Consider the following 19483-nt stretch of genomic DNA (forward strand, 5'->3'; position numbering starts at 1 on the left):
CGGTAAGTTTTGACTTGTCTTGATGTTTTTAAGTTTTTTTGTTAGAAACAAATTGGAATGTATCATTATTTTGAAACTAATTGCTAAATGCTCTTCATTTCTTTTCTTTTTAGAATAGATTGGTCAGAATTAACTAACAGCCTTTGCCTAGTGAAAGAAAAAATAAAGCAAAAATCTTCGAACGAGCTAGTATTGGTTAATGAAGCTTAATTCGTTCTTGCAGATCCATTTCTGGCAAGAAGGATTATGATGTAATTTCTCTTAATGAAGAGGCTTCTCGTTTTTACAAAATCTGCAGACCCTGCTATCCAATGAAGAGGCTTCTCTTGTGTTTCCTGATCTCAAGGTTTTAGATTGATTTACACACAGTGTTATAGAGTAGCTACAACTATAAAAAAAAACACCATGCCTGTTTCCTGTCATTTACCAGTGAATTACATGGCTGGCGCTGCTTTGAAGGATCGTTTCTTTTTCTCCGGTTCTTTAGCATTTTTCAACTCTTGGACATTTCATCCAGTTTATGCATACTTAAAAGTCTGCAGACATCCTATTTAGCCAAAGAAAGTGTGCATTCATCTCCATGTTGATCAAACTGTAATTCCATCGAGCAAGATTCTGATCACTTGTGCTCTTTGGCATTGATTTGTGGTATTGGTTTTGTCATTCTAAGCCAATCCCAGTCACAGGTTTAGGTCCACTCCATCAGTTACCACAGTTCACAATGTCTGGCTGTGTTCTTGCTATAATCCCAGTCTATCAGCCCAGACCAACTGGTTGTGCATCACTATCTGTTTGGAACAGACAGCTGCTAGCTTCAACAGTAAGAACTGCAAGAGACAGGAGAGATTAAGAGTCTGTCTTGTACGAAAATCAAACATTAAAAGGATGTTGGGTCATGATTTGCCACGAGTTCTGGTTGAGGGATGTGGTTCTGAATACTCGCGTCTCGGCACCTTGAGATAATCTCCGTGGATAAATGTCTATGCTTTACTCTGTTCTTGGTAATTTCACATCATTTGGCGGCCATGTACATGTTCCATTGGTGAAAATGAGCCTCTGAGGTCCACAAGATCGCCGAGTACAAGGTCCACAAAGCCACCAAGTCCAGGAAAACAACCCAGTCCAAGATAGATAATCTTTGTAGATAATATATTTTTAAACCCATGGGTTTTGGGTGAGCATCGGACTAGTTGCGAGCCTTTTATATCCATCCATGGGGGAGATTTTTAAACTACTATGCATCAAAAGCATTCGATTGATTATGTTATAATTTTACCGGCAATCTTTTTTCTGTGGAATTAAAATTAAAATAATCCACCATTAATCCCTTCACTCACAATTTTCTAGTAATTTATTGGAACTTTTCCTCCTGAAATGTGTTTGGTTATATAGCATTCAATATCCATAAATTCATAAAAAAAGCCTCGGAAGTTTTTAATATAAAATGCAAAAAACAGTGCATTTGAATAAAAATATGGTAAGGTAGATTTTTAGTGAATTATTGGAAAATTATTCTTTGACACTAATAATCAACTGGTAGTTTTTTTTTCTTCAAATATACCACTACAATGTTCCCCCGAATACACATGAGTAATATTACTATTTGTTATAATAACAAAATCCCAAGACTGCCCTTCTCTCGAAATCAGAACAGTAAACCCCTCTTCCCCTCTCCCTTTTTCTACACCAATCTTCCTTCTTCTCAGTTCTCTCCCCCCCCCCCCTCCCCTCAAATTCTCACTTTACACTTCTCTCCGATTCCTCGATCGGACGGTCACTAATCATCTTCCACCCATGACTCTTATGACTCCTCCTCCGTTAGACGTAACTACTAAATCTCTCACTGTCTTACCATTATTTTCTCTCCCTATCTTTTTCACTTCAATTTCAATTTTGAATCAACAGGGTTTGGTTTTTCTCAATTTTGTTAAATTTAAGTGTTTGATTTCTAATCCTTGTTGCCCGTGGTTAGTTCTCTAGGGTTTCGATTACAGATCCAAAGCTCTCACATTGACTTTTGTTTTCTGTAGCAACAAGAAGACGATGAGATGTTGGTCCCACACACTGAGTTTACTGAGGGACCTCAGCCTATGGAAGGTGCACTTGATTTCTGTTTGGTTCCTGAGAAAGTTGATATCTTTTCATTGTTTTGTATGCGTTTTACCGAGCTAATGTGGCAGTAAAGGTCGTATCTTTTTTAGGATTGAAGTATGATCTTAATGCATGATTTGTTTTTTGTGCGCGGATAATCGGTTTTTTGTTTGTGAATTATGGAGATTTATTTTGGATTTGTTTAGTTATGACTTTTATTATGATCGCGGTTAATTGTTTGTAGTAGCACAAGCAGAAACAGCGACGGCAGTTGATGCACAGTCAGTGGATGATCCACCATCAGCTAGGTTTACATGGACAATTGATAATTTTTCGAGGTTTAATACTAAGAAGCTTTACTCCGATGTTTTTGTTGTTGGAGGCTACAAGTGGTACGTGGATCTTTTTTTCTTCTGCTTTTTGGATAAAATGATCTCTTCTTTTTATTTGTGATGTTTAGTGCCTATTTTTTATTATTTAATGGAAGTTCTGTGTGATTGTGGTGGCAGGCGGATACTGGTTTTTCCAAAGGGGAACAATGTGGATCATTTATCCATGTATTTAGATGTTGCAGATTCAACTAATTTGCCATATGGGTGGAGTCGATATGCGCAGTTTAGCTTGACTGTCATCAATCAACTTCACCAAAAGTATTCAATTCGGAAAGGTATTGTCTCGTTACTGGTGCACTTGAACTGTCCTTTTCTCCTTCGAAATCTCTTTATTAATATCCTGGCGTTAAGGGTATCTTGACTGTTCCACACAACCTTCGTTGGTGCATGTTTTTGCATAATCACACAATACTATTTTTCCTTTTCTAAACTGGTGTCATCAATGGAACATAACCTGTTATCAGTATTGTGACTGACAAATCAGTTTGCTCCTAAGTTATCTTTATATAAGGCATCATACAATTCATGTTCTGCTTTTAATGTTTTCCTTTCACTATTTTGCTGTGGTTCTTGTGGATGTAGTCCTCTCGGATCGTTGGTGAACTTTATCTGATATCAAATTACTTGTCTACAGATGAGCTGTACTTGTATCAAATCTGTGTCTGATATTGTTAGCTCCGCACACATGTCTGTTCATGTATGATAGTCTTTTAGGTTCATTTGGAATGACATCTGGAAGTCTTGAACATTAGATATGTTGGTGGAAAATATGAGAGGGCTGCTTGTACTAAATTTGGTCTACGTGATTAACTTGAACTAAAAATGCTTAATTTAGGATATTACCAGTATAAAAAGGAATATAATTGGTGCTCGCAGGGGGCATTTCATGTGTTTTAACTAATGTGCACAAGATAGGGGGCATTGCTTGTTGACACTGACAAAATGGCTAATAGCTACGTTATAGGTTGGAATCCTGATCATTTCATGTTTAAATGTCCAAAAATAGGGCTTTCAATGATGTTTACCCTCCCACCATAATGAACTTCATTGGGAATGTAACAGGCAATGTCCTATGAAATAACATTGCTTGTTAGTTAATGTAAGCTAGTCATCCAGTGTTACTTGTGTGGTGTCTACCAAAGTCTTGTAAGTACCTGCTTGGATATGTTGAATTTTGAAATGCTTCAAAAGTACTTTTCAGTATCCAAATTTGTTAGATATGGTTGTGCCAGCTATATTGAAGGACCTTTTCTTCATAAATAAGGGAGGTAAAGAGATTGAGACATGTATCAAGTAGAAGACATGTTGCTTGGTGTCTGTAAACATGAACCTTGGATTATGTTGACATTGGAACGGTGATTGATTGGTCAAACATGCTTAATATGCTGTTCAGAAGAAACATGGTATTTTGTAGTTTCCTTGGAATTGGTAAAGGATGTAAAAGTGCTGGGTTAGGTGCAGTCTAAATGTAACCTGGTATATGGAAACAGGAGATACACCTTGTAACAGCAAGAAGAAATTCATTATTGATTGCTGGTCCTAAAAGAAATGGACATAAAATCATATTTCCTTGGGACATAGGTGGTCATGATGGTCCTCTGTTTCTTTGTCAGACACGCAGCACCAGTTCAATGCACGTGAGAGTGATTGGGGCTTCACTTCATTCATGCCACTTGGGGAATTGTATGACCCTGGGAGAGGGTATCTTGTAAATGACTCATGCATAGTTGAAGCTGATGTTGCTGTTCGTAGGGTTATTGATTACTGGTCACATGATTCAAAAAAGGAGACCGGTTATGTTGGTCTCAAGAACCAAGGAGCTACATGCTACATGAACTCTCTCCTTCAAACGCTGTATCATATTCCTTATTTTAGAAAGGTTAGTGTATTCTACTTTCCATAGTTGAACTATTGAAATTACAAAGAGGGATTTCTTCTTCCTCTTAAAAAAAACTATTGAAATTATGCACAAGCCCCATTACATGAAATGTTAATTGCAGGCTGTATATCATATGCCAACAACTGAGAATGATATCCCATCAGGGAGCATTCCACTGGCGTTGCAGAGTTTGTTTTATAAACTTCAATACAGTGACACTAGTGTAGCAACAAAAGAGTTGACAAAGTCTTTCGGCTGGGATACATATGACTCTTTCATGCAGCATGATGTCCAAGAACTTAATAGGGTTCTTTCTGAAAAGCTTGAAGATAAAATGAAGGTATGGGGGCTATATAGTCTTAGAATGTTTTTGTTCATTGCTAAAATGTATGAAGGATTATTGAAGTCACATTCCTTTTTAATTACTGGTTCAGGGAACTGTTGTGGAGGGCACTATACAACAGTTATTTGAAGGACACCATATGAATTATATTGAATGCATCAATGTTGACTATAAGTCGACAAGAAAGGAGTCATTTTATGGTACAGATTTTTGTTACAGAGGATAATAGTAATTTACTTGAGATTCATCTTGTGGACCTAACAGAATATATATATATATAATCGTAGATCTTCAGCTTGATGTCAAAGGCTGTCGAGATGTTTATGCTTCTTTTGATAAGTACGTGGAGGTGGAACGTCTTGAAGGTGACAATAAGTATCATGCTGAACAACATGGATTGCAGGTGAGATGCTTTTTAAACTCTTGAACTTTGAGCTTTTGTATGTTTTAACTTGTTTGTAAATGCATTTAAATAAAAATGCTGCATTTTAGTTTTTAGTACATAAAGGTTCGAATAAGCTGTTATTTGGCATGTATGGCTTGTTTACTTGCCGCCACAAGTGTTTTTGTTTTTTTTTTGATTTGTCATTTCTATTTGTTCCTTCCAAAATGGATAACCAATTGATTGACTAGTCCATCTCTTCCTACAATTTTTTTTTTAAAGTGCTATGCAAATGCCTTTTAGTTTTTGCTGGGTTTGCTCTTTGACAGATGTTTTCTGATATGCTCACCTTTGGATGTTTTCAGGATGCTAGGAAGGGTGTCCTATTCATTGACTTCCCCCCTGTTCTCCAACTTCAACTTAAAAGGTTCGAGTATGATTTTATGCGGGATACGATGGTGAAGGTTAGTAATTATCTAGAATTATTTTCTTTTATGGGCTGCACATGGTTGGCTTGTGTTGGTTCATCACTCCATTTGTCTTCAATATGTACAGCAAGGGAAATGTTCTCTTATTGTTTGATACTCTTTTTATGGGTTTAACTAGATGATTGTAGATAGTGCTTCACCTATTTCACTTATTTCTGCAGATAAATGATCGCTATGAGTTCCCTTTGCAACTTGATCTGGATAGAGAGAATGGCAAATATTTATCACCTGAGGCCGACTGTAGTGTCCGCAATCTCTACACTCTTCACAGGTATCAACTTTCCCATGCTATCTGGCTGCATTTATTATTGTATGGCTTGAATGACAAGATGGAACCCTTACCTTGCTGCTGATATCTTCTTTATTGATGAAATGTTTTCATACAATTTGGTTAACGACATCAATCATTATTTTTTAATCTTTCTTTTGTTTTCTTTTTTTGCAGTGTTTTGGTTCACAGTGGCGGCGTGCATGGTGGACACTACTATGCTTATATCAGACCAACTCTATCAGATCAGTGGTAGGCATTCCATATATATATATATCCTTGCTTTTATTATTATTTTTTTAAATTATGAAGTCTGGAAGGAAATGAGAGTCTCTTAGGCTGCGCCCCCCCCACTGTATTTCATACCATCTTCATTTTGTTGAATGAAACTGCACTAGTTAGTATATGTCCTTTTCTCAAGATCGACTCCACCACCATTTCATTTTTCTGGCATGCTTTAATTTGGGTTTTTGTGCATATTGTTTTAGAGCATATTCTCAAGTAGCTTCTTTGCCTTGTATTCATGAGTTCTACTGATTGGTATTTGCAATGAATCATATATTTTGGTTTGTTTTGTTGTGTCCCTCATCTCATAATTTAGAACTTTGGCATGCAGGTTCAAATTTGATGATGAGCGGGTAACCAAAGAGGATGTGAAAAGGGCATTAGAGGAGCAGTATGGTGGTGAGGAAGAGGTAAGATTTTTCATCATATTTGCTAGTTTTCGTTTACTTCCAGTTCAATTGAATAATCTGTGTTCCCTATTTTTTATCCAACAGTTACCACAGACAAATCCTGGCTTTAACAACTCTCCCTTCAAGTTTACAAAATACTCAAATGCTTATATGCTTGTGTATATACGTGAAAGTGACAAGGAAAAAGTAATCTGTAATGTGGATGAGAAGGATATTGCAGAGCACCTCAGGGTGAGATGTTGATTAATTTTTTTATCTAATAAATTTGTGTTTTCATGTCCTGCTTTATAAACAATGTTATTATTGTGCACTGCAAATTTTTCATTTCAGATAAGACTGAAGAAAGAACAGGAAGAGAAAGAGCAAAAGAGAAAGGAAAAAGCTGAGGCCCACTTGTACACTATCATAAAGGTTATATCTCTCTCTCTCTCAAATTCACACATGCCTATTGCCCAGATGCATACACAAATTAAATGATGTTGTTTATTAATGTTACTGGTATATCATAGGGTCTAGATTTCTTTGAAAATCAATTACTGATGCAGTTATTCTATGCCTTTAGGTTGCACGTAGTGAGGATCTACTTGAACAGATTGGCAAAGATGTATATTTTGATCTCGTGGATCATGACAAAGTTCGTAGTTTCCGTATCCAGAAACAAATAACCTTTAACCTTTTCAAGGTACTCCATTTTTCTTGGTTAATCTATTATTTGGAAACTGTGGCTTGATTTTCATGTTTGCAGCCACTTTTGTTGATGCCTTGTCTCTCAATTTTTTAATGTATTGACAAGTGTACACAAGTGAGGGTGCAAACATGCTGACAGTTGCACCAAAGGTGTTATTGTCTGGCATATTATTAAATCAAGCATACAAGTGAGCGCTCAAACATGCTGATGGTTGCCCAAAGGTGCTATCATCTGGAATATTTTTAAATTTACAAGCATATAACAAAGTGTGTAGGTTCCTTCTAGGGAGCAGTCACTTCATAAAGCACACATTTTTAATTATTTTCCCTCCCATGATCCTGTTTCAAATTGAGTGATATTTGGATGATGTTCTGCCATGTGCATCAATGTTCAACAGCGAGGATATCAACTTTGATACTGAAAAATGGAGCACCCATCTTAAAAGTTGAAGCCAGCACAGTGCATGTACACTATATGACCTATATGGGGCCATACCAATACCAAGTTTCATAATTAACCAATATTTGGCCCTCAGTATTAGTAACTCTTTCTTGGATCTTCTTCTTTGTGAGAGTCTTCCTATCAATTTTATGGTACAAAAGGTTCTTGTATCTTATATTCCATTGTTTTGTTAGTAAAATTCTAATGACGACCATGAATACTGATTGCATATTTTGTTGAAATGTTTGTCATTGGCAGTTGCATTCATTTGGGTCTTTCTAACTGATGGTATTCTAATTCTTTTCACAGGAAGAAGTTGCTAAAGAATTTGGTATTCCAGTGCAATTTCAACGTTTTTGGCTGTGGGCAAAACGACAAAATCATACATACCGTCCAAATCGGCCACTGACTCCTCAGGAGGAAGCACAATCTGTACGTAAATATTGATTCTCTGTGTTGCTTGGTCATTGCTAAAGATGCTATTGTGCTATTGTATACATCTTGATTCTCAGGATAATTATGCATACAGACATGTTAATATAGATGTTGCCCCTCCATTAACAAGAACTTTTGTGTTACACCAGAGATATGTAAAATTGAATCTTAGGTCCCTCTCAAATGTCCAAATTCATTATGTTGTTTTGTTTCTTTTGTTCCTAAATTAGAATCCCAGATACCAAATGACCAGACCAAACTGAACCTACAGTCCTATAAACTTTGATTGTTCTGTAGAAGTTTATCTACTTCTGAGTGGTTCAGACCCATAAATATTTAAATGTGTGCTCATAGTAGTATTAGCGTTAGGGGGCACTTGTCTGTTTTATTGTCATAATGACTGGAGGCATTGTAGGTTGGACAATTGAGAGAGGTTTCTAATAAGGCAAATAATGCAGAGCTGAAGTTGTTTCTGGAAGTAGAAGTTGGGCAGGTTTGTTATATACTTTTATCATATTCCATTGATTCTTTTTAATGCTTTTTTAGGTGTATGGTGATTTTATTATTTGATCTCTTTCTATAACGGATCTCTCTAATAATCCAGGATTCGGTACCTGTTCCTCCACCTGAGAAGACTAAAGAGGATATCCTTCTTTTCTTTAAACTTTATGATCCATCAAAAGAGGAACTCCGGTATTCCCACTTACAATTCACTGTAGTTAGGAATCACATGCACGATTACTGTTGCTGAACATCTTTGATGACAGGTATGTTGGGAGGCTGTTTGTGAAGGGCAGTGGTAAACCATTGGAGATCCTGACAAAACTAAATGAAATGGCTGGCTTTGCTCCTGACCAGGAGATTGCACTTTATGAGGTTAGTCTTCCACATTTAGTGTGAAGTTTAACTCTATTCTGTTTGCGATGTTTAAGGCATAAATTCTGTTTGCAGCATCTGTTTAAGGCATCAAATATTTAGTTTCAGCAAATAACTTACCATTCTGTTTTTGTATTCAGGAAATAAAATTTGAACCTAATGTCATGTGTGAGCACATTGACAAGAGGCTCACTTTTCGCTCTAGCCAGGTACATAAAATCAACTTCTAAATGCGAAGCTCTTATGATTAATTTCTTTAGCAAATTACTTTGTCTTCAATTTGGTATTCACTCCTGGTTACTTTTGCAGCTTGAAGATGGAGATATTGTTTGCTTTCAGAAACCCCCTCAAATGGGAAGCAATGAACAGTGCCGCTACCCTGATGTGCCTTCATTCCTTGAGTATATGCACAATCGCCAGGTATGCCATGGTTTGATAAGAGAGAATTTCCATGCTGTTTGACAGTACATTTTGCTGTTCAAAACTTGATTTCTGTACTACCATGACTTGGTAGTTTTCATTCTGCTTGCTGGCTGCTTGGCATGTGGTGTAATGGCACATTTTCAAACCATAGTTGTCAGACTTGGCATGAAAAGAGGCCGGGTAACTGGTTCTACCAGGCAGGTCTGCAATTTCCCTTTTTTTGCCAGTAAAAGGAATGCAAAAAAAAGAAGATTTGAGCAGTTATTCCGCAACATAAAATTTTAAGAATAAAAAAGTATGGAAATAGTAAAGAATCTTGTTTCCAAAGTATCTGACGATATTCTTGTTTTGATTCCCCCCTCTATTTGTTTCTTGCAAGATCTGTAATTGAATAAAAACAAAAAATTACAAGATTTTTTGGACTATAGGTCCACTTCGAGACACGGAGAACACACTATTGAAGGCTAGTGGACGGTCACAATCTAGAAGAATGAAATTCCAAAACCATTAACAATAACAGTTTCAGGAGTTGAATACAGCATCAACAAAGAATCTGAATGAAGAAGACCTAAATTGGCATAGAAAACCTAACTATACTAGATACAGTGATGAGAAATCAAATGGAGATGAACTTGAATGCTCAACCAAGTTAGTATTGGTATCCATCTAATTCCACTGTCTATGTTATATTATAACATAAAAACAGACAATGGGTTGATGATGTGAGCTGAAATGTAGTGGTAAAGAATTAGTTTGTTTCCAGAGTTCAGTTTCCTCTGGATTCACTTTTATACAGGAAGGAAAATAATGCCATTTAGTTCTAATTTTTGGGGTTTTGTTTTGTTTTTTTTTTACTTTATCTTATCCAGTTTTATGGTTGATCATGCCAGGTCTTGACCTGGTTTCACTGGTATACCTGGTCTGGGTCGCTAAAAACCCTGCCAGGTCACCTGGGTTTTTCTGGTGAATGTCTTGGACAGTTAAAATGGAAACCCAGATGGGTCCATGGCTCGAGTCTCTGGGTTCCAGAACCATCCGTCCTGGCTGGGTTTGACAACAATGCTCAAACTACGTTATCATGAGCTGCCATCTTTTAGATATATTAATACTACCATTTTTGCATATTTTGTATTCCACTACATAGGTTTTATTTTTCCTGATCTGTAGGTTGTTCGATTTCGATCTTTGGAGAAATCAAAAGAGGATGAATTTTGTCTTGAGCTGTAAGTGAATTTATAATTGTTATCCTGGAACGCAACTAATTTGTTGAAGTCTTTATTTTGTGTTTGCTTATACTCTTTAACTATTTCAGATCAAAGCTCCACACTTATGATGATGTTGTGGAAAGAGTAGCTAACCATCTTGGCTTGGATGACCCATCCAAAATTAGGCTTACATCCCATAACTGTTACTCCCAGCAACCTAAACCTCAACCCATCAAGTACCGGGGAGTGGATCATTTATCTGATATGCTGGTGCACTACAATCAGGTATACCATAGAAGAGTAGATCTCTACCGATTCTTTTGTTTTTCTGTTCAGATAGCTGAAGTGAATTTTTATGTTTGTCTTGCATGATAGACATCTGATATTCTATACTATGAAGTATTGGACATCCCTCTTCCAGAACTGCAAGGCCTTAAAACATTAAAGGTTGCATTTCATCATGCTACCAAGGATGAGGTAAATAATCACAACTCATTGTTTTTTTATGCAAATAATATGCATATTTTAAGTTTTGTGCTTCATGGAATCTCTTATGTTCACAGGTAGTGATTCATACCATCAGATTGCCAAAACAGAGCACTGTAGGTGATGTCATCAATGACCTTAAGACAAAGGTAAATAATCACAACTCTTTCAGGACAAAGGAAGTTTTTAATCCGCCTCTTGTTTATACCTTTTTTTGCATGATTTATTTCGTAACTCATGCGGAGGTTGCTCCAACTGATGTGAATACCAATCACTTTCCCAATTGCTTCCTTCCCTCCTTGTGCCCTTTCTTTCTGGACAAAGGAATTCACCATGTGCCTTATTATGGAATAGGTGGAGCTGTCTCATCCCAGTGCTGAACTTAGATTGCTTGAGGTTTTCTATCACAAGATCTACAAGGTATCACCTGTTTTGTAATGGTTGTTTACTTTGAAAAATATCAATTACATAGAGTAGTTGTTTGCCTTCCGAAGTAAGGGTCCTGTGATTCATTATGCTTATTTCCCTTTGTTTTTTCACTTAGAAATGCGCAAACTCTGTTCTAAATGGATGAAATGTTTTGAATCATTAATCGTTGCAAGTAATGTAGTGATTGAATTATTTGGAATTGTTTACATTATAGGTAAATAGTTTTTCGCAATCTCAATTGTTTTTATATCAGAGTTGATTTACTTGAGTTTGAGAGTGCTTGCATCACATGCTCACATATACTAGAATATGTTTTCACATGTCATGGGTGGTAAAAATGATGCACATAAAACAAATAATTTGATGAAAAACCTGCAATAGCTTACATAAAGTTCAGTTATGGTGGAGTCTAACAAAACAAACAGATGACTTCTGGAAAACATTAATGATTCGAACCAAATATCTAATGGACTAATGAGATATGGGGGTATACATGTAAAATGATTAAACCTCAAGTTTTATATGGGATGTTAGTACCACAAAGGATTTCATTTCATAATGTTTAGACCTTAAATTTACACCTTTAAGTTTATACAGCCAAACACTTAACAGCTCTTTAAAATTTAGAATACTGTCGGAGATGTCCTGAAATGTTTTCCCCAAGAGTATGAATTTGTTCAGATTTATGCTAAATCTAAAAGACGACCTGCCATGAACATATCCATCAATAATACACAGGATCTGTCTTTATATTTGTAGCTCCTAGAATTTGAATTAATGCTTTTTACAAATGGGCGTGCATGATCTCTTAACCTGTTATGTCAACTTTTGCCTCTTTGTTGTCTTGTTTCTAAGTATGCAACCTCATCTTTTCAGATCTTTCCACATAATGAAAAAATCGAGAACATTAATGATCAATACTGGACACTACGTGCAGAGGAGGTAAACCTATCTCAGTGTGGATGAAATTGAAACATAATTATCTGTAAGCTAGATGCATTGCAGAACTGGATCTGAGTACATTATTGCTGACCATTCAATTTGACATGGAATTATGAATTGCTTAAGCCCACATCCCACTCCTCTCTTGACATGCATCAATATGCACACTATTCCGTAGATCCTTGAATTCAAATTTTTTTCAAATGCTCTAGACTAGTCCCTAATTTAAGAAAAGAAACATCTAATTCATGTTCCACCTTATATATTGCTCAAGCTTCCAAGTAACCTTGGAATAGAATGGTAGCAATAGGAAAAATGATCTCTTGTTTGTCAAATATGACGGGAAAAAATTTCATTCAAGTGGAGAAATTGCAAAAAGTCTTTCAGACCTTTTTTCTCAGTTCTCATGTTTTGAACTAATTTTCTCCCTGTTCAGTATTTGAACTTGTATGCATATTCCTTGATATAATTTGTTGATGGATGTTTCCATTAATGATGCATCTATTTTGTGACACATTGCCTCAGATACCTGAAGAAGAGAAAAACCTTGGTCCTCATGATCGTTTGATTCATGTATATCATTTCATGAAAGACACAACTCAAAACCAGGTGGTAAGTACATTTAAATTTTATTTCAACTGCATTTTGTTTGGCACTTGCTTTAATTGGCTCCTCCCCTGCTATGGCAGTTATTAATTACTTTCATGTTTTGTTTTTCGAGGTATCTATGTTTCTGCCATATCTTTTTCAATGCTTGTTTGTGTTTTGTATTAACAGCAGGTTCAGAATTTTGGAGAACCATTTTTCCTGGTCATTCATGAGGGCGAGGCTTTAGCTGACGTCAAAATGCGTGTACAGAGAAAATTGCAGGTTCCTGATGAAGAATTTTCAAAGGTATTATTTAATTGCAGAAGTAATCATTGATGCACTATATATGGTAGACCATCTGCACTTTTCACATTTCATTGCATTTCCATGGTTGAGACAGACAGTATTTCACCACGTATCATGCTAACAAGATTAGTTTTCTGGAGATGCAAGCTTTTGTTTCTTTATTTGTAATTTTTTTGGTCTTTTTTTGTGTGCAGTGGAAGTTTGCATTTTTGTCACTAGGTCGCCCCGAGTACCTTCAAGACTCAGACATTGTGTCCAATCGTTTTCAGGTCCCCCACTCTCACATGACATAAAATAATTTTTCATGGGCACTGACATATGACAACTTTTCTTATTATTTTATGCTTTACATTTTCTGTTTGGTTCAGAGAAGGGACATTTATGGCGCCTGGGAGCAATATCTTGGACTCGAGCATTCTGACAATGCTCCCAAAAGGTCATATGCTGCTAATCAGGTATTTACTTGTCTTGTAATTTGCAGTAAGCATTAAGCTTATAGCATGCACTCTGATGATAATGAATTCCGTTCCTCAAAAGCTGTGTTCTGACCTTGTCTTCAATTTGCAGAATCGTCATACATTTGAGAAGCCGGTAAAAATCTACAATTAGGAAGCAATGAGGAAGTAAAACGAGTGCATCAAGTGACTTTAATACCCTGTTTGCATACAAAGTGAGCAAAACAAGGAAGAAGCAGGCTTTCAAGCAGTGCAAATCAGTGGGTTTTGATAGATGTGTAATTCTTTCATGTAGGGAGAGGGTAAACTTATGCCTAAGAACTGCGTTCCCTCAATAGTTTTGACCTCTCTCTTGCACTCGGCTTTCGGGTGTAGTAGATGACATTTGATCCTTAAATCCATTGTAATTTAGTACATAAGATTTTGATATGGGGGATGTATAGAGGGTATAGGTGTGTGTTCTTAAGTTATTGTCTTTCCTTTCGCAATCATCCCTTTGTGGATTTCCCTAGATGTATTAGAGAATCATTTGAGTCTCCTTTTGAGGCACTTGTATAATTTGTTGTTTGTTTACTTGTTCCTGGCTTCCCGGTATTTCTGCAAATGAAACACCAATTCCCTTCAAACCGATCCTCACTTTCCTCTTTAGTCTTCCTCTTTCTCTGTCTCCGACCGAGGTTAACCCTCAGCCAGGCCGGCCAAAATGGAATCAGCTTGGATCAAATTAGAGCTGCCACACTTTCCTTGTGTCATTCCTCCTACATGTTTGATGTGCATCTGACAAATTACTTTCTTATGGAATTGATTAAGGGTTGCATGCAAACAGCCAACTAATTGCTGGCTCTTGTCTGCCACTTGAATGGTAAGCAATTGACTTCGAATAAGGATCTCTGTGATTTTGGCACGGCGGCTAGGTCTGGTGGCTTTGGTGTTGATTGCCTCCCGCTCAACCTTTTCAAGCATTGGTATAAACAGCAGCAACCTCAACTGGCCCCGGCTGCCGGAGATTGTATTTGTTTTTGAACGGTCAACATGTTGTAAGGGCAGCTTTTACGACGGATCTTCCTTTCGGATTAGTTTTAAACAAAGTTAGACATTTGTTTCGAACTCGAACATGAGAGGAATTATGTGAAAACAATGTTTAAATTAATACATGCTTTTAGTGTGCAGACTGGTTTCACATCGAAGTGTTTGGGTAACATATGCGATTGAGATTGAGAGTGAATCTCCATGCCATCATCTCAACCATTTGTCGGTGGACTCGAATTGTTGATGTCGTGTTATAGTTGTTATACCTCATTTCAGTTCTTATCCTATCCAGGATCTGGTTGATGGATCAATCAACAAGTCGTTTTGCTAATATTAAAACAATATTATTTTAGATAATTTTTTAATTTTTTTTTTAGATTTGACCTGCTTAAGTTGTGTTTTGCCGAGTTAATATTTGAAACAGTTCAAAATGAAATACAATTCAATTTAGGTTCTAGTTCGTTGATAAATCACCTAGAACCTAAATTGAATAGGTGATCCAATCTTTTTTTTAGTTAGGAATATCTAATTTATAAAAAGTAATATTTTTTATGAATTTAAAATTTACAAAATATATATATTTTAATTGTTTTTAATGAAAAAAGTAATAGATTTCTCTTGAAATGAAGTTTATGGATTGGACAAGAGCAAATATTAATTTTAGTATTCTAACCATGAAAGTCTCATTGTTTTTGCTCTGGGGGTCGGTTTGGCTCAATGTTGACTGTGCATCGCCATCACATCAAAAGCTTCGTTTACATTCAAAAGTCAACATTTCAAGACACATAAACACACAAAGAGACAGGATTAGTGGCCACGGCATCCATGTTTTCTGTACACATAAATATACATAGCAAATTACAACGATATCTTGCTAACATTTTTAAGTTTTAAATTGACAGGACAATGTTCTAAGTTGCGTATAAATACGAATAAATCTTTAGGCATCTATATTGTCATACACATAAATATACCTAGCAAATCACCAAGATAACTCTCAAATATTTTGTAAATTTTAAATCGATAAAGAATAACGTTCTAAGTTGTGTATAAATATAAATGAATTTTAAATCGATAAAGAACAATGCTCTAAGCTGCGTGTAAATATGAATGAATTTTTATAAATTGTATATAGAGGTTCTTAAAACATTCTATACCATTCAAATCATCGTTATAATTTACAGGCACTACAAATGACAGTGTTAGAGAGCCTAAAACTGTTCAGGTCAAACTTGGCCTTTAAAAGCTTGTGGCAATCAAATACACGTCTGCCACCTCTATGATTGCTTTCTTGCCAGCTGCACGGATGAAGTTCACACACAGGTCGCCTATTCAATGAACATTCCTCCATTTCTATAAGAAGCTGAAAATCTTGAGTCAGGTAAAGAAATCAAGGGGCTAAAGCAAGTTAGCAATGGCATCCATGTTGTCTAGATTAATTATCTTTCCTACACCACCTTCTATGATCGTTCCAGTCATGTCTGTGGTTAGTCTGGTAGCAATAGCAGGTCTTGGTGTTTCTGAAATCTTAGGAAAGCATTTACAGTACTCAAAATTCTGGAACTTGAATTCTGCAAAATCTTCAAGAAAGCAGATACAACTCTCCAGCAGAACTGGCATGCTTGTACTTTATGTGCCAGCTTTCCTTTCTGGTGTTGCTTCTTTTGTGCTCTATCCAAATCATGATCTCAGGTTGTTCTTGGTTAAAGCAACCCTTACCATACATTTCTTCAAGAGGGTCATTGAGGTAAGACATCTGTGATCATGAAACTCTTAAATAGTTTGCTTGGAACTTGGGTTGCTAACTGGTTTTGAACTTGTTCTATCATGTTATGCAGGTGCTGTGTGTTCACAAATATAGTACTAGTGGGGTGGTTCTTGATTCTGCAATTCTTATAAGTTCAAGTTACTTCTCAGCTACTTCAACCATGATATATGGTCAGTATCTAACACAAGGGTTTCCTGAGCCACAGCTGGACTTGAAGTATCCAGGGATTTTGCTGTTCTTGTTGGGAACCTTCGGCAACTTCTACCACCACCAAGTTCTTGCCTCTTTGAGAACAAATGATGACAAAGAATACAAGATTCCAAAGGGTGGTTTATTTGGCCTGGTGATATGCCCTCACTATCTCTTTGAGGTGTTGGGGTTTGTAGGGATATTTTTCATTTCTCAAACACTGTATTCCTTTTGCTTCACTTTAGGCACTATTGTTTACTTGATTGGAAGGAGTTATGCTACTAGGAGATGGTACCTTTCCAAGTTTGAAGATTTTCCCAAGGATGTCAAGGCTCTTATTCCTTTTGTATTTTGAACGTCAACTTCATTTTTTTCATAATGAAGGAGATGATTCATATCCTTTTTACTCTTAATCAACTTTCAAAGTTGCAATATTTGAATGATTTGCTGGTGCTAATTATGAAATAACGTCTAAGACTCGCTCTCCTGAATTTGTACCTCATTTGACTTCTTATCCTATACACGATCTGGTTGACGGATCAATCAACAAGTCGTTCAATATTATTTTGAATAATTTTTTAATTTTTTTTTTATAGATTTGACCTGGTTAAGTTGTGTTTTGCCGAGTTAATATTTGAAACAGTTCAAAATAAAATAACATTCAATTCAGGTTCTAGTTCGTTGATAAATCATCTAGAATCTAAATTGAATAGGTGATCCAATTTTTTTTTGAGTTAGGAATATCCAATTTATAAAAATTAATATTTTTTATGAATTTAAAATTAACAAAATATATATATTTTAATTGTTTTTAATGAAAAAAGTAATAGATTTCTCTTGAAATGAAGTTTATGGATTGGACAAGAGCAAATATTAATTTTAGTATTCTAACCATGAAAGTCTCATTGTTTTTGCTCTGGGGGTCGGCTTGGCTCAATGTCGACAGTCCATTGCCATCACATCAAAAGCTTCGTTTACATTAAAAAAAGTCAACTTTTCAAGACATATAAACACACACAGAGAGACAGGATTACTCGCTATTTCTTTAAAGCAAGCCCGTCCACCTTCCTCGAAATTGCAGAGAAAACTGAAGTGAATACAAATGGAGTCCACGTTGCTGAAACCCTTTTTTCCATCTCCTTTCCTTATCAAAGCAATGTCTGCGGTTCGTGTTGCGACATTAGGATATGGTGGGCTATCAGAGGTAAGAGGAAAGCACAAGCAGTACTCCAAATTCTTGAATATTGGTGAAAAGAAGCCCATCGAAAAAAAGATTCAAGTCTCTAGTAGAACTGGCATGCTTATTGCTTACACACCAGCATTTCTTGCCGGCGCTGCTTCGTTCGGGCTCTTCCCAAATGATGATCTCAGGTTTTTGTTGGTCAAATCCACTCTAACCTTCCATTTCTTCAAAAGAATCCTTGAGGTAAATATTGATCTCCCCCAACCCGCTCTCTCTGTCATAGCAATTTGGCAGTCTAGTAAAGAAGATAAGCCATGAAGTAATTAACCAGAAAATGTTATCTTCACCAGGTGCTATTCGTTCACAGATACAGCGGAGGGATGGAAGTGGAGTCTCTGATCCCTATAACTCTTAGTTATTTCACATCCTCTGTGTTTATCATCTATGCTCAACACCTAGCACAAGGACTCCCAGAGCCAGCTATTGATTTGAAGTATCCAGGGATAGCATTGTTTGTAGTAGGAATTAGCGGTAACTTCTACCACCACCGTCTCCTTTCCAAGCTGAGAAGCAAGGATGACAGAGAATACAAGGTCCCCAAGGGAGGCTTATTTGACCTCGTGATTTGCCCTCACTATCTGTTTGAGATTCTTGGGTTATTGGGGATCTCTCTCACAGCTCAAACATTGTATGCCTTTTCCTTCTTTGTTGGAACAACTCTTTACTTGATGGGGAGGAGTTATGTCACGAGGAGATGGTACCTTTCACAGTTCAAAGATTTTTCCAAGGATGTAAAGGCTCTCATCCCTTCTGCATTTTAAACCTGTACAGAGACGAAAAACAAATTTGATGACTTTCCCAAGGATATCAACACAATCATTCCTTGCTTTTTTTTTTTTTTTTGAGTGTTTCAAGCATGGAATTGGAGTTATCAACATGTTTCACTCTTGAATTATGGCTCTGTGCTCCGTATCAAAAGGGTCACAAACCATGACTGTAAACCTCCATCCGGGATCTGGCATTAGGTTTTTGTAATAACTCGCAAGTTATTTAATGGACTCGGTCATCTATTATTTATTAAAAAAATGGATGTTGATTATCAAGTTTAGCCAAATAAACAAAGTTATAAAGTAATCCATCAATTAATCAATTTTTTTTTTTGGTTTAAATTAAAATCTAATCTGGATAAAATTCTAAATTGTGGATTTTCATGGTGAAAAAACATATATATTTTTTTAGTTTAAGATTTAATTAATTAATATTATACTTTTTCTTTATCATTGTCTTGAAGAAGTGGGAAAAGTCAGCTTTTGCCTAATTAAAATCTTTTTCTTTTTTTTGTCAATTGAGACTTTTGTTTTCCCAATGAAATTTTAGCCAGCGAAGACCCTTTTTATTGCCCTATACAGGTTATCATCTAATTCTGTTTATAACTTTATTATTAATATTGACAATTGATTTACTTGTTAATTATATAGATTTGTTTCCATATGTTCCTCACT

General features: G+C 36.2%; 3 protein-coding genes across 5 annotated transcripts; all 3 read left to right on the forward strand.

The window, feature by feature from the left end:
• The first annotated feature begins 1666 nt into the window (after positions 1 to 1666).
• On the forward strand, positions 1667 to 14385 carry LOC118060134 (ubiquitin C-terminal hydrolase 13). 3 transcript variants are annotated; one of them, XM_035073285.2, is made up of 32 exons: positions 1667 to 1824; positions 2031 to 2097; positions 2336 to 2483; positions 2601 to 2758; positions 4097 to 4362; positions 4484 to 4702; positions 4797 to 4905; positions 4993 to 5108; positions 5453 to 5551; positions 5737 to 5846; positions 6021 to 6095; positions 6460 to 6538; positions 6623 to 6769; positions 6869 to 6949; positions 7101 to 7220; positions 7977 to 8099; positions 8518 to 8595; positions 8707 to 8795; positions 8870 to 8978; positions 9119 to 9187; positions 9288 to 9398; positions 10569 to 10624; positions 10714 to 10891; positions 10982 to 11083; positions 11170 to 11241; positions 11447 to 11512; positions 12398 to 12463; positions 12989 to 13075; positions 13241 to 13357; positions 13552 to 13626; positions 13726 to 13812; positions 13925 to 14385. In XM_035073285.2, the coding sequence occupies exons 1-32, from the start codon at positions 1795 to 1797 to the stop codon at positions 13964 to 13966; spliced, it is 3351 nt and encodes a 1116-aa protein (XP_034929176.1). In that variant the 5' UTR covers positions 1667 to 1794; the 3' UTR covers positions 13967 to 14385. The 3 variants fall into 3 exon arrangements, with proteins under 3 accessions (XP_034929176.1, XP_034929179.1, XP_034929178.1); XM_035073288.2 differs by having other exon boundaries at positions 13244 to 13357; XM_035073287.2 differs by having other exon boundaries at positions 2339 to 2483.
• Positions 14386 to 16015: 1630 nt separating this feature from the next.
• On the forward strand, positions 16016 to 17232 carry LOC118060135 (uncharacterized). The gene is made up of 2 exons (XM_035073289.2): positions 16016 to 16588; positions 16680 to 17232. The coding sequence occupies exons 1-2, from the start codon at positions 16256 to 16258 to the stop codon at positions 17151 to 17153; spliced, it is 807 nt and encodes a 268-aa protein (XP_034929180.1). The 5' UTR covers positions 16016 to 16255; the 3' UTR covers positions 17154 to 17232.
• A 382-nt stretch (positions 17233 to 17614) lies between these two features.
• On the forward strand, positions 17615 to 19131 carry LOC118060136 (steroid 5-alpha-reductase DET2-like). The gene is made up of 2 exons (XM_035073290.1): positions 17615 to 18224; positions 18332 to 19131. The coding sequence occupies exons 1-2, from the start codon at positions 17901 to 17903 to the stop codon at positions 18800 to 18802; spliced, it is 795 nt and encodes a 264-aa protein (XP_034929181.1). The 5' UTR covers positions 17615 to 17900; the 3' UTR covers positions 18803 to 19131.
• Positions 19132 to 19483: the final 352 nt, after the last annotated feature.

This window comes from Populus alba, chromosome 10, assembly GCF_005239225.2.
Source record: "Populus alba chromosome 10, ASM523922v2, whole genome shotgun sequence".
Classification (NCBI taxonomy): domain Eukaryota; kingdom Viridiplantae; phylum Streptophyta; class Magnoliopsida; order Malpighiales; family Salicaceae; genus Populus; species Populus alba.

What these genes read in the sequence shown, in the direction of transcription:
- LOC118060136 (XM_035073290.1), top strand. Translation starts at nt 17,901, where the DNA reads ATGGAGTCCACGTTGCTGAAACCCTTTTTTCCATCTCCTTTCCTTATC. An exon ending in TCTTCAAAAGAATCCTTGAG is followed by an intron (nt 18,225 to 18,331) that starts GTAAATATTGAT and finishes TATCTTCACCAG; the next exon opens with GTGCTATTCGTTCACAGATA.
- LOC118060134 (XM_035073285.2), top strand. Translation starts at nt 1,795, where the DNA reads ATGACTCTTATGACTCCTCCTCCGTTAGAC. An exon ending in AAAGTATTCAATTCGGAAAG is followed by an intron (nt 2,759 to 4,096) that starts GTATTGTCTCGT and finishes TTTCTTTGTCAG; the next exon opens with ACACGCAGCACCAGTTCAAT. An exon ending in TGCGGGATACGATGGTGAAG is followed by an intron (nt 5,552 to 5,736) that starts GTTAGTAATTAT and finishes TTATTTCTGCAG; the next exon opens with ATAAATGATCGCTATGAGTT.
- LOC118060135 (XM_035073289.2), top strand. Translation starts at nt 16,256, where the DNA reads ATGGCATCCATGTTGTCTAGATTAATTATCTTTCCTACACCACCTTCT. An exon ending in TCTTCAAGAGGGTCATTGAG is followed by an intron (nt 16,589 to 16,679) that starts GTAAGACATCTG and finishes CATGTTATGCAG; the next exon opens with GTGCTGTGTGTTCACAAATA.